The sequence below is a fragment of the Chlorocebus sabaeus genome, chromosome 22 (genome assembly GCF_047675955.1).
Source record: "Chlorocebus sabaeus isolate Y175 chromosome 22, mChlSab1.0.hap1, whole genome shotgun sequence".
In the NCBI taxonomy this organism is placed as follows: Eukaryota; Metazoa; Chordata; class Mammalia; order Primates; family Cercopithecidae; genus Chlorocebus; species Chlorocebus sabaeus.
In genome coordinates, this window is record NC_132925.1 from 51364777 (window position 1) to 51379345 (window position 14569).

A 14569-nucleotide genomic window follows, 5' to 3' on the forward strand; every position below is an offset into this window, starting at 1 on the left:
TAAAACATAAAAAGAGTCACCTTTGCTCCAATTCTCAACAAGTTTCTCATCTCCATCTGAGACCACCTCAGCCTGGACTTTGTTGTCCATATTGCTATCAGCATTTTGGGCAAAGCCATTCAATAAGTCTCTAGGAAGTTCCAAGCTTTCCCACATTTTCCTATCTTCTTCTGAGACCTCCTAACTGTTCCAACCCCTGTCTGTTAACCTGGTTCCAAAGTCACTTCCACATTTTTGGGTATCTATAGCAGTGTCCCACTCTGCTGGTACCAATTTACTGTATTAGTCCATTTTCACACTGTTGATAAAGACATACCTGAGACTGGGAAGAAAAATAGGTTTAAAGGACTTACAGTTCCACATGGCTAGGGAGGCCTCACAATCATGGCAGAAGGCAAGGAGGAGCAAGTCACATCTTACATGGATGGCGTCAGGCAAAGACAGAACTTGTGCAAGGAAACTCCCCCGTATAAAATCATCAAATCTCATGATACTTATTCACTATCACAAGATCAGCATGGGAAAGATCTGCCTCCAAGACTTAATTACCTGTCACTGGGTCCCTCCCACAACACGTGGGAATTCAAGATGAGACTTGGGTGGGGACACACCCAGACCATGTCACCTACCCTGAGTTAATTTTTGTATATGGTGAGAAGTAAATGTTGTTTTAAAAGAATTTTGCAGGAACTCTCTAGGGAATATGGTGATAAATAAGACAGATGCAGTGCCTCCCCTCTTGGAGCTGACATTCTATTAAGAAAGACAGTAAGCAAGTAGACAAATAAGACAGTTTCAGACTGTGACATGTTCACAGAAGGATGAATGGGGTAATATGGCAGAGAATCTGGGGGCCGGGGGAGGGCTATTTAGATAGGAGGGATACTGGGAAGGCCTGTCTTAGGAGCTGGTATTTAAAGTAAAATCTGAATCAGAAGACGGAGCCAGTGAAGTGAAAAGCCAGGGACAGGACAGACCTTCCAGGAAGAGGGAACAGCAGTGCCATAGAGCTGGTGTTGGGGAGCTTGTCTGTGTGAGGGCAGAATGAAAGGGTGTGGCTGCAGTGGGGAGCTGAAGGGAAACTCCACCCTAAGAAGGTGGAGGAGTGAGCAGGGCCAGACACCACAGGCTTTGTGGGCTGTGTGTGGAATTTGGATTTTGTTCCAAGGGCAGAGTGCTGCAGAATGGATGTAGAGGAACCTGACTTGGACTGGGGAGCTGCTGAAGGCCTCATGGATGAGGCCCCTGAAATGTGCTTATGATCCATGTTAAGTAAGGAAGACAGGCAGAGAGTGATGTAAACTGTCATTTCCACTGCATAAAAAAATGGACAGGAAACAAAGCCCATAAGCATACATGCAAAAATGTGATAGCGATTACCTCCAGGTGGTAGGATTAGAGATGGTTTTTACTTATTTTTCTTATGCTTTTCTACATCATGCCATATAAGAAAAACAATCATGGTGATTTGAGAACTTGAATTTGGATCAGTCACGGCACTTAGTTGCAGACAACAGAATCTACTCTTTCTAGTTTGAGCTAAGAGGGATTTATTTCCATGTGTTTTGACTGAGAGTCCAGGACCGAGCTTGGATATCCCATAGCCAGGAACAACACAACCTGGACCATCACCTAAATCCACCTGACTGTTGCCATAGAAACCCCATTGCCTGTGAGGCTCAAGCCTGGACACTGGAGCCAGTTGCTTTGGGAGGACCAGATGCCTCTCTTCCCTTCCAGCCAGGAGCTCTTTTCTCCACCCTGCTTCTCATCTTTCATGCCCATCTTCTCAGTCTGGGCAGGCCTCTGTCCAGAGGAGCTGAGAACATTCACAGAACGAGAGCTGCAAGGGCATCTGGGAAAGGTAGATTTCAGTTTTCCAGAGGCTCAAGGCCAGTGATCATGGAAGGGGGGCTGCACACACGGCGAAGGGGGCAGTCTGCAGGTTCCATCACAGAGGAGGAACAAGAGCGACAAACACGATCACTTGAGCCTTGGCCGTCTAAGAGCCAGCTGGAGGAAGAATTGGTTATCCACTGTGCTCTCGTGAGGACGGCCAGAGGCTCTCCTTGTCCAGGGAGCACTGGCTATCTAAGCCTCTTGCTTTTGCCCCCCCAAGTGCCACCAGACTGACATCCACCTGTCAGCACCTCGCCTTCCTTGGCTGGGGGAGCTCCTTGGCCACCTGTGAGGCAGGCTGATGCGTGCAGACTTACCCTCCCCAGGAACAGCCTTCAGCCACTCCCAGCTGCTTTGGCCCTGGAATAAGAGAACTGGAGGGGGCTTGAACTGGTTTCTAGGGCTCCCAGGTAAACTGAGCCCTAGCTTCCCACAGTGGTGGATATCATGCAGTGCCATTGTTAACCCCCTTCTGTTTCTTTTCTCACCTCCCTAGCCCCTTTCTCTTCTCACTTCCCAAATTAACTCGTAGCTGAACCCTTATCTCCAGGTCTGCCTCAGGGACAGCCCATGCAAAGGCATTGGGGATCATCCTGTTCCTAGATCTCAGCTTTATCTGCAGGAACCAGAAGGCTCCAGGATGCTCCTGGCCATCTGCTTCCTTTCCCATGTTGAGTGCCGTCATAATCATGGGCACACATACACGCACATACAGGCATACCCACATACAGTGCACTCCACACATGCACACACGTATGCACAGGCACACACACAGGCATCCTCCACCCCAGGGGCTGCCCAGCCCCTCTCGCTTTTCTTCCCACATTATTGCTCCTTCGGCCATAGGACGGGCGATGTTATGCCAGGGGCTCCAGGGCATCCTCTGCATGTACCATCCTTGGTGTAAAAGATGACTCCACTGTGTGTTGCTGTTGGAGTGTGGGTTCTGGGCCAGTGCAGTCCTGGCTTCCCACAGCAGACACTTCCTAGAGCCTGCTCAGTGCCAGGCCCCATGCTGGGCTCCAGTGTGTGGAAGGCACCATCTCCTCCAGATGTTCCCTTCCCTGCAGGCCCCCACAGGTCAGCCTCTGAGCAGCCCTGCAGCAGCCTAATGGCCCAGAGCATGATCACATCCTCAAACCACACCTCAGGTAGGCGGTGAGAGAAGCAGCTTTATTCATCAACCTCTCTGTGCCGGGAACATACTTATCTCCTCACCACATTTTAGGGGCCAATTGCTGTCATCCCTAATCCGCAAATGAGGAAACTGGGGCTCATGGAGATTAAGTAACTTTTGAGGCCACCTGGAAGCCAGTAAGGGGTGAAGCTGGAACTGGGACCCAGGAGAGTCTGATGGCTCAGGGTCAGTGCTTGTCCCCTGGCGTCCCATGCCGCAGCCACATAACAAGCACTGGAGACCCTGCCGTGAACGTGACAAAACCCTTACCCTCGTGGCATTTTTGTCCCACTGAGGCAGACAGACCCTAAGAGACATAAGTAGAGAGCTTCACGTGGTCCTGAGTGAAGGCCACAAGACAGAGATCTGGGATAGAGGCGCAGAGGAGGAGCTGTGTGTTAGCTATCAAGTACCATGTAACAAGTGACCTCAAAACGTAGGAGCTGAAGACAGCAAACATCGATGGTCTTGTGTTCTGTCCTGCTGAACCCATAGTTGGAGTCACCCTAAGAGCAGAGGCAGGGGAGTTTCCTGCAGGAGTGCCCCAAACGTTCCTGAGCTGGAGTCAGTTGTCATTCCAAAGAAAGGATCCCTGAACGCCTGGGTGACCAGTCCGCAGCATTTATTAGGGAACTTAAACACATAGGCCTGTGGTGTCATTGCCGTGGACAGTGAGAAAGGAGCTGCCTACTCAGGCATGTCCATAGGTGGGCCCTGTTTGCACGCTATGTTTCTCGGTCAGTGCACAGGGGACTGGGGCACCCTACCTCTCCCTTCTGAGGGAAGAAACGCAGGAACAGTGTGGCTGGTGGCTCTGCCTCTGGGGCACTCATGTGATTGCGGTCATGATGTTGCCTAGGGCTGCAGCAGCGAGGGGTGGAAAATCTGCTTCTGGGCTCACACACATGGTTGGTGGCAGGGGGCTCAGGTCCTCACCACCTGGGCCTCTTCCAGAGGATCTGCTCACAGAACAGGGCACCCTGGTTTGCTTCCCCAGGGTGAGCAACCTAAGATGGCGATGAAGTGAAGAACACACACACACACACACACACAGGCACACGCACACGCACGGCCTCTGCTTGCTTTCTTTTCTGTCCTGGTTATGATCAAATGGAAAACAAAAACAAACAATAAGAATTTTCAAAAGCTGCTCCTGAGATCACTTCTCCCCATCATCAGCTTCCTGGGAATTCTGTGGAGGGTCTTCAGCCACCAGGGACTGGTCTGCACCTTGTCCCATGGCCCCCAGGGTCAAGGAGATGCCACAGGTGTCTGTGAGCCATTCCCGTCTCACATCACCACCTCACCTGCTGTCCTGGGGACCGTGTGATCCAAGTTGCTGTGCATCAATGCTGAATTAGAATTGCTGGACAGGGAGACCAAGGTCCTTCTAGAACAAGGGGTTTGCACTCAGGCACCTGGAACACACATTGCTGGGGACTACCTGCCTTCGGTCTCATTTGCTACTGGTGAGCGTGACCAGGCTGGGCAGCACCAAGGAAGGCCGGGTCTGAATCTGTGGGCATGCTTGGTTCAGTGGGAAAGGCATCCCCTGGGGCTTGCTATGCTTATGGGCCGTGCAGCATGTGCTCTGACTTCTGGTCTGGGACGTTACTGAAAAGGCAATGAACAAAAAGACAAATATCTGACTTTGGGTTAAGTATGTTTTTATTTGTCTAGCTCTCTGGCAATAAAATCCAATTTGGGACATCCAGGGATTAGATTCCTGAATGTGTTTGCTCAGAGCCCTTTGCTCCTTAAGACCCAGGAAGCCCAAGCGAGGCTTTAGCCATCAGCTGCGTGTGGTTTAATCCCAAAGTCCCTTTCCTTTGGTGTACAGAGCAGGAAGGCATCGCTGTCAATACCGCATAGTCACAGTCTCTGTGAAAGTTCAAGTGTGCAGTACAATCTGATTGTCCAATTTCTTGACATTCAAGCTTGTCTCCTTTGTAATGTGGTTGTAATTGATTTCTGATACTTGAAAATAGAACTGGTTCTGGGGAAATACACTGGAAATACCAAGTAGGGGGTGCAGTGAGGCCAGTCACACTGCTCTCATTTGTTCATTCATTCATTTAGTTGCTGCCCAGGTCAGAGTTCTGGAACCATAGACCCTCCTCTGGCTTTGCTCTCGACTCCTGGGGTGTATTCAAATCTTGGGAAAACAATTGCAGTCAAGGTGATGGAAACTGGAAGAGGGTGGGAAAGGAACCCTAAGTCTTCCAAGAAGAGTGGACTTTCTGAATACAGTTCCAGGTCAAAGGAACAGCAGCAAAAGACCCTGGAGGATTGGGCCTGGGGATGTCTGCTGAGGCTGGGGAGGGGACGCTGGGAGCAGCTAGGGACGTCAGGGTCCCTGCATCTAGTGTCGTCGTGCAGGTCTCCCGGAGCAGAGGGTTCTGGGCTCTAAGCACGTGCTCTTCTCGTTGCAGGTCTGAAGGAGAAAGCTCGCGGAGCGTCAGGTATGTGCTTCATCCACCTCTGTCCATGTGTCTGAATCCCGGTGGCGAGCGGCGCTTATGAAACCATGTGCTTTGATTTCTCCCCGCGGGTCTCCCAGGTCAGACCTCTCCTCCCCTGCTCCCTTTGGCCCTGGCGTGTGCCCCAAAGGCCTGGGCATGATCCGCAGGAGCACGTCTGTTGGCTCTGCATCCTGGAGCAAAAGCCCTGCCCAGCTTCCGTGTATTTAGAGTGACCTCTGCGGAGGTCACCTGTGTTGGTGGTTGTTCCACCCTTTCTGGGGCTGGTGATGGCCCAGTGTGCCAAGGCTGTGACCCATCTAGGACCAGAAACTTCTATACCTGACATCCCTGGGGCTGGGTTGGCGGGGCCAGGGCAAGTCTAAGATGCTTGGTGGTGGGCCCGGCTCCAATCAGCCTCTAACAATGCAGGGGTGTCTCCACGGCAGGTGTAGTGCCCCTGCCCATCCTCGCCCCACCAACTGAGGGTGGGTGGAGGTGGACATGGAGTGGGCTTTCTGCCAGAGGCTCTAACTGAACCTAGAAGAGGGTCTGGTCTGAGACAGTACCTGGGGTGTCAGTGCCCCAGCCAAGGAGCCTTGGGCCTGGCAGTTCTCAAGGCATGAGCTGGGGGACCAAGAAGGCCATGGGCATGGGAGATGGGTGTCAGCATGGTGAGGCTGGGGATGGGAAGGAGAGGCCAGGAGGCTGTTAAGAATCCATGGACTCCCAGTCCCCTTTGGCAGCAGATGGACTTCCAGGTCTTAGGGTGGTGGCCTGAGGTGGTTGGTTTGTATTGTGATGTTACAGGCTGGGGAGATGAGATGTCCTGAGCTTGGCCCTGGGGATGTCAGCTGGAGTGGGGTCCTTCAGGTGTCGGCAGAAGAAGAGACAGAGCTGGGGGAGGCTGCATCCCAGGGAGCCTCTTGGGAGGCAGCACAGGAGGTGCCGAATCTTATACTTGGGGCAGTCAGCTATGTGCTTGGAGCAGAGGACATGGGCAGGGAGTTGGGCTCCAGGGAACCAGAGTCCAGGGAGTGAGAGGCAGGGTCTCGCAGGAAGCAGAGGCATGCTCAGAAGGGGAACTGGAGAGAGAGAGGGTCCCGGAAGGACTGTGTGCAGGCGTGAAGCCCAAGCGAGGGGACCAGCTGGGGATGGTGCAGCACTTGGGCTGGCAAGAGTGGGAGCTAAAGGGGATAAGTGGGGGGCATGCCGGCGGGGATGGACGGAGAAAGGCTAGGGTCTGGGGATCCGAGGGAGGGGGCAGCAGGCCGTGATTGCAGCCTGAGGTGTGCACCACCGCACAGCCCCACCCTGGAACACAGGGCAGCCCTGAGGAGGAGGGGAGACTGCCCCTAGTGCACAATGGAGAAACCTCCAGAATGTACCATTAAGTGAGGAAAGCAGGGTGCGAGAGTACACATCTCACACTACTTTGGGGTAAGAAAGGTCAGATGGAAGTACATATATTCTTATCTAATTTGTCAGCAAAAAGAAACAGGAAGGAAACAGATGGCTGTTAAGATGGTCCCTTCAGAGGGAGGGCAAGGGGCAGGGCCTCCAGTGCCTGAACGCCTCCTCAGGGCAGACCTAGGAGTATTCCTGAGGATTCTGAACCCTGTCAATGTAATACCTGTTCAAACAATTAATTCAAAACAACAGGATAGGGAGAGGATGGGTTGCCAGTCCCTGGGGCTGGCCCTGAGGTGGAAGGGGATTCCCACATGGACTTGGAGGGGCTGCAGGCTCAGGAGGGGCTGCCTCTGTGGGCCCCTTTGGGATCTAAGCTTCCCCCAATGCCCCCCAGGTGCCCTTCTCCGTCTGTCTTCCAAGAAGGCAGCTGCTTACCTGAAACCCTCATTCTGTGAAAGTTCATGGTGGGCAGCGGGTCCCTCACAGGGGCGTCCTGAGAGCAGCCTGCTCTCACTGGTGACCTGAGTGGTGGCCAGTGAACATGTAGAGTGAGTGGACCCTCGTGGTGGGGATCTGGTCTGCCCCAGCCCCACCCGGCCTGGCACTCCCTCCGGTGGATCATCAGGAAAGCATTTGCCAGGCAGGCGCTGTGGAACCCAGCCCTGGAGGAGGAGCATGGGAACGACATTTCGGTGGGGGAACAGCATGTGCAGGGATCCCAGGAGCGAGCATGACTGGCGGCCTGGGGAGAACGAGGAACGGCCTCTGTGTCGCAGGGGGACTGACACGCAGAGCCGAGCATATGTTCCAGCTCCGAGCCACATGGCTCCCAGCGGGGCGCACAGACAGGAGAAGCCGGGCAAGGGAGAGCGCGGATGGAAGTTCCAGCAGGGAAGGCTGTGTTTAGTTCTTCCAAGGCTGAAGAATCCATCCCCAAAACGCCCTGCTGTGTGGACATTGCAGTAGACAGCGTTGCTGAGGCTAAGATGCCGGGGTCAGATGTGACTTGCCATGGCTTTACCGGCCCTGGCCCGTTGTCCCCATCATGCACAGGCTCACGCTTGTAATCCCAGCACTTTGGGAGGCCAAAGCAGGAAGATCATTTGAGGCCAGGAGTCCAAGCCTGGGCAACATAGCCAGACCCCGTCTCTACCAAAAAAAAAAAAAAAAAAAAATTAAGTACACAGCCCTGAGAGACATCTCCTCCCCACCGGCTCTCACCCTGCCCCAAGGTCCCTGCTTGGTGAGATTCTTATTCTTTAAATTCAAATGATCGGAGTTGTCACCTTTCTGGTTTGCTTTTCTCAGCCTCCTGAGCAGCAGGGAAGTGCTTTTGCATGCAGAAGCCTGTTTGTGAATTCACGCTCACTACTTTTCCCTGAGGCAAAACATTTGCAAGATCAGATATATTCATTTTCCACAAATGAAATGACTCATTTTTTGACCATTTTGCAAATGTAGGACTTTGCTCATTGTTCCCTGGGAGGATGTGTCTGCTTCTGACTCCATCAAGAAGAAGGCTCTGGAGGCCCTCAAATGTGAATCTTCTAATGATTTATTTATGGAAGAGGGACCATAGGAAGAGAAGAGGTTTGTAGAGTTTGGAGTCTGCAAAAATGAAAAACCCGGTGGAGGGTCCAGAGAGAATGTGGATACTGGACTGAAAATGCCAGGGCTTTCTGCAGGGTGCAAGCATTATCTTTTTTCCCCCCGGCACTCCGTCAAATCCTTGAAATTAACTCAACTATATTCAGTCATAGGAATAAGTTCCATTCAATGAGTTCTCACTATGGGTGGGGCCTCACCTCATCTGCACAACCAACTGCACCTTTTTAAGAGAGTTATTATTGGCCCTTATTTTTTCAGCTCTGGGAAATTAAGGCTGAGCAGTACAAAACAGCTTGCCTAGGATGACGTGGATTTCGAGTGGAAAGGTGGGATGCCATGCACCAAAGTCTTTGCAAGTCAGTGTCGCCTGTGGTGCTTGTTGAAAATACAGATTTCCAGCCCCTATCCCTTTCATGCCTCACTCAGTAGGTCTGGGCAGGGTCTGGGAATCTGCATTTTTTTGAGACGGGGTCTTGTTCTTGTTGTCCAGGCTGGAGTGCAGCGACGCCATCTCGGCTCACTGTAACCTTCACCTCCCGGGTTCAAGCAATTCTCCTGCTTCAGCCTCTCGAGAAGCTGGGATTACAGGCACCTGCCATCAGGCCCAGCTAATTTTTATGTTTTTAGTAGAAACAGCGTTTCACCATGTTGGCCAGGCTGATCTTGAACTCCTGACCTCAAGTAATCTGCTTGCTTCAACCTCCCAAAGTGTTGGGATTACAGGCGTGAGTCACTGCGCCCAGCCTGAATCTACATTTTAAATAAGTGCCCACATGATCTTAACAGGCTGCTGGAACATATGGTCTCTCCAAGGAAACAGAATTTCTCCAAGTATGCCAGTGTCCAGTGGCAACCACGTACCCTTCATAAGCATGAGCTGACTGAAGTGCAGAAATTTTGCTTCTAACCCTTAGAAGAATTCTTTTTTTTTTTTTTTTTTTTTTTTTGAGACTGAGTCCCACTCTGTCACCCAGGCTGGAATGCAATGGTGTGATCTCAGCTCAATGCTACCTCCGCCTCCTGGGTTCCAGCGAGTCTCGTGCCTCAGCCTCCTGAGTGGCTGGGACTATAGGCGTGTGCCATCATGCTTGGCTAATTTTTGTATTATTAGTAGAGATGGAGTTTTGTCATGTTGCCCAGGCTGGACTTGAACTCGTGGGCTCAAGTGATCTGCCTGCCTCGGCCTCCCAATGTGCTGGGATTACTGCGCCCAGCCCTGACCTTAGAAGCATATTGCATGAGGTGGTCCCATACAGGTCGCCTCCCCGTCAGGACTCTGAACGTTGACAGGCATTTTCCAAAGGCAATAGCAAGGCTGGGACAATGGGGAGAGCCCGAGGACTCTTTTGCTTGGGGATGGTGGGGGAGCTTCTGGAGAAGGTGGGCCTGGTTACCAGCATTGGCTCAGCTGGAACCAAGATGTGTAAGTAAACGTAATTTGTCCAAACAAATTCAGTTTTCTGTCTCCATACCAAGGCAAAACAGCCTTTGTAATTAACTGGGCCTTTTTCCCCCAAACCCAAAATGAGAACACACAGTTTATTTTGTTCACAAGGAGATATGAAAACTGCTGAACGTGGCAGACAAAGCTGGGAGTGTTTGCTGTGCCAGGTAAACACAACTGAACTCTTTCTCTCAGGAAGGAATGGGAGCAGGCTCCAAATGTGAGAGACGGGCTGGGGCTAGGCCAGAGACCTCTGCCATTATCCAGCCATGCTTTGGAGGTGCTGGACTGAGGGCTGAGCCGGCGGCCTCTGGAGGCAAGTGGACCTTTCTTAGCACTGTGGAATCAAAAGAGTACAGGCACTTGGGGAAGATAATCTTGAATTCAAATCCTTTCTCTTTTTCTTACCGTCTCTGTCACCATGCAACAGCCACTGAGCTCTCCAAGCCTCAGATTTCACTCATTCAACAGTCTTTATTGAGCATCTACTGTGTCTTTGTGCTAACTACTAAGGGTGTGAAGACCAATGAGATACAGTTAATTTCTTCCCCATGAAGAAATGGGAGTAAAGACTTTAGCCTGAAGGCCATGGACCAATTAAATGAGGCTGTAGATGGAACAGCACATGCCATGTCACAGTATTCAGTTAACATCCATTTCCTTTCTTCTCCCTCTGCCATAGTCTGTGGAGACACGGCTGCTCAGAATCCTGAGGGAGGGTCTGAGGCAAGCCCGTGTTTGCATGAGCAGGAGGTGGTGGCCGCTGCTTGGAGAGTGTGCCCTTTTGGCTGTCCTCCTTCCGTCCTTTGCTCCCCTGGGTTTATGATTGAGATTTCTTGGGCATTCTTGACTTTGGTGGCCTTTTACTTTTCCATCTCCTTGAATTTCTGTGCTATATCCTGAGCAATTTCCTGAGGATGGTCTTCTAGTTCACTAGTGCTTTCTTTGGCTGTGTTCATTCTACCATGTGGCCCGTGAATTATGGGTCCCTGAGACCCTTGAATGGCCTCTAAATGCCCTCAGCCTGCTTCTGGAGGCACTACTGGTCCTTTCTTTACACAGAAAGTAGAAAGATCTCATAGGAGCCACATTCAAGTCACTGGGCAAAAACCCATCTGACTGGGTGTATTTTGCGTTTTGATTTGTTTTCTGTGAACCTGTGTAGAGAAGTAATAACTGACTGTTTAGAAGATGGGGCAGAGATATTGGTGCAGGGGCAAGGGAGTCTACTAATGGGGAATTAGACTAAATCCCAAAATGCATTTAGTAAGCCTTGTCTAAACATCTGCTTCTATTGCAATCAAATCTTAAAAGTACTTAGAAGGTGGTGACACAATGTGTATGTGTGCATCTGACCCAGGTCCGGTGTTTGGGAGAGTGAGGACTTTGAAACCAGGGTCTAAGCTGAAGGACCTTGGCCAAATGACTCAAATTCCCTGAGCCTCAGTGTCCTCAAGTCAAATGGAAATGAAAACATCTAGCCCCCAGAGTTTTCTTGATCTTGTCCACATCTGACTCTCCATACTCACCTCCATCACTGTGGTCATCACACTCTGGCCTTCTGGTGCCTCCATTCTTCCAAGCTCATTAGTGCCCCAGGGCCTTTGCCTGTGCCATTCCCTCAGCCTAGAACATGCTCCCCCAGGTCTCACCCAAGGTGGGTTCTCCTCAGTCCAATCCCCCTTCAGATTTTAGCTCCTCTTCCCTTATCATCCCACCTCAAGTAACCTAGCCAATCTCTGCACATCAGCCTGTTTACTTCTGTCCCTTATCTGCCTGTCCTCACTGGAATGTCACCAGGAACTTTGTCTTATGCAGTCCTGTGCCTCAGTGCTCAGCCATGTGCCCTGACACAGCATGCTATTTTGGTCTCTATACTTGACACTTTCCACATCCAAGGGGAGCACCTCTGGAAGGAGGCCAGAGCTAAATGTGCTAAGCCTGCCTGTCCACATGCCTGGATGCTCCTACTTCTGTCCCTCCGTCATGCACTTCTTTCTCTTTCCGAATTGCCTATCTAGGACTTCCAATACTATGTTGAGCCCAAATGACAAACATGACATCCTTGTCTTATTCCTGATCTTAGCTAAAAAGCTTTCAGTCTTTCACTGCTGAGTATGATGTTAGTTGTGGATTTTTTTGTATATGGCCTTTATTATGTTGAGGTAGTTTCTTTCCATTCCTATTTTGTTTATTTTATTTTTAAATTTTATTTGTTTAAGATGGAGTCTCACTCTGTTGCCCAGGCTAGAGTGCAGTGGTGCAGTCTCAGCTCACTACAACCTCTGCCACCCAGGTTCAAACAATTCTTCTGCCTCAGCCTCCTGAGTAGCTGGAGTTACAGGTGTGCATCACCATGCCCAGCTTTGTGTGTGTGTGTGTGTGTGTGTGTGTTTTTAGTAGAGATGGAGTTTCTCTATGTTGGGCAGGGTGGTCTTGAACTCCTGACCTCACATAATCCACCCATGTCAGCCTCGCAAAGTGCTGGGATTACAGTCATGAGCCACCACGTGGCCTTGTTTAGTGTTTTTGTTATGAAAAGGTGTTGAATTTTGTCAAGTATGTTTTCTGCACCAATTAAGATGGCCATGTGTTTTTTCCCCCTTAATTCTATTATGCATTACATTGAACAGTTTTTGGACGTTGAGCCATCCTTGCATTCCGGGAATAAATTCCACTTAGTCACACTGCAGAATTCTTTCATCGGACTACTGAATTTGGTTGCTGATATTTGTTGAGGATTTTTGCATCAATGTTCATAAGAGGTATTAGTGTGTGGTTTTCTTGTAATGTCTTTGTTTAGCTCTGGTACAAGACAATGCTGGCCTCACAGAATGATGTAGGAAGCACTCCCTACTTGAAGTTTTTGGAAGAGTTGGAGAAGGCTTGGTGCGATTTCTTCTGGAAATGTTTGGTAGAATTCATCAGTTGAAGCCATCAGGTCCAGAGCTTTTCATTGTCATGAGGTGTTTGATTACTAATTCAATCTCCTTATTAGTTATGAGTCTATTCAGATTTTTTATTTCTTTGTAATTCAGTCTCAGTAGGTTTAATTCTAACTTTCACTTCTGATTTTAGTTGAGTCTTTTCTCTTTATTCTTAGTCAATCTAAATGGTAAATTGTCAATTTTGTCAATCTTTTGAGAGAACCAACTTTTGTTTGGATTTGTTTATTCTTTGTTCATTATTGTTGTTATTTGTTTACTGTTATTATTTATTGATATTATTAGTTTATCTCTGCTATAATCTTTATTATTTTCTTATGCTGCCAGCATTGGGTTTACTTTGTTCGTTTGTTACTAGTTCCTTAAGTCATAAAGTTATTTTGTTGATTTAAGACCTTTCTTTTTCTTTAATGTATCAAGCTATAAATTTCCTCCTTGGAGGAAATTTATACTACTTTTACTGTGTTCCATAAGCTTTGCTATGTTGTGTTTTTTTCGTTCTCCTCCAAGTATTTTCTAATTGTTCTTGTGATTTCTCCTTTGACCTATTGGTCTTTAAGAGGGTGTTGTTTTATACAACTTTGTGAATTTTTAGGTTTTCCCTCTATTGTTGATTTCTTTCTTCATCCCATTGGTCCCAGAAGTTACTTTGTAGGCTATTTTCTAAAATCGCTTGAGACTTAAATTGTGGCTTACCCTGTGGTCACTCCTGGAGAAAGTCCACATCCACTGAGGACTCTGCATTCTGTTGAGTGGAGTGTCCTGTTAGATCTAGTTGGTGTCTTGAGTTGCTCAAGTACTCAATTCTGCTTCCTTACTTATCTCAGGTCTGGTTGTTCTATCGTTATGGAGAATAGGGTATTGAAGCACCACCTATTAACAAGTAACTATCTAACGAATAATGGATGACTCCCTTCAGTTGTGTCAGTTTTTGCTTCATATATATATACACACACACACACATATATATATACACACACACACACATATATATTTGCTTCATATATATATAAGTTCCAGCTTCCTGGCGTTTCTGTGTCAGGCAGTGAATCTGTGGGTGCAGATGCCCATTAGCACCCATCAGGGAGCTTTCTCCTGGGTTCCTCAGGAGCCTGAGGAAGGTCCAGAAGGCCCTGCCCTTGTGCATGGCTGGCAGCTCAGGGGGCACAGCCTTGAACATGTAGTGACCCTGCCCACTACTGATGTGGCCAGGGATGGTCCTGGAGTTCCACCAGTCAGATAAGTTTCTCCTTACCCCCACAAGAGAGCAGGACCAGGAAGGAAGAATTGGGCTGGGGATAGAGTGGGAGTGTTGTGGGGCCCCTTGGCTCCCCCCCATGTGGATTTTCTATATGCGTAACAGACCAATGTGTGGCTACCCAGTGCTGGTGTCCTTAAAATCTGTCCTTGACTCTCATCTCATTGGCTTTGGGGCCCTCCATGCCCTGCCTCCTGATGACCTTTCCACCCACTCCAGCCTTCCTCTCCACTACACATGTTGAAGCGTCCAGTTTGCCACAGGCATGATCACACCTCCATCTCTTTGCACGTGTGGTTTCCTGTCTAGGAAGCCTGAATACCAGCCACCCAGCCAAGCTCCTCTGGGCTCCTGGAGATGGCTCAG

General features: G+C 49.6%; 1 protein-coding gene across 1 annotated transcript in view; it reads left to right on the forward strand.

The window, feature by feature from the left end:
• IQSEC1 (IQ motif and Sec7 domain ArfGEF 1) overlaps positions 1 to 14569 on the forward strand; it is a 391698-nt gene that overhangs the window by 119419 nt on the left and 257710 nt on the right. The window contains exon 2 of the mRNA XM_038003508.2: positions 5509 to 5538. Within this exon, the coding sequence (XP_037859436.1) occupies positions 5509 to 5538 (30 nt within the window). The remainder of the gene's footprint in view (positions 1 to 5508; positions 5539 to 14569) is intronic.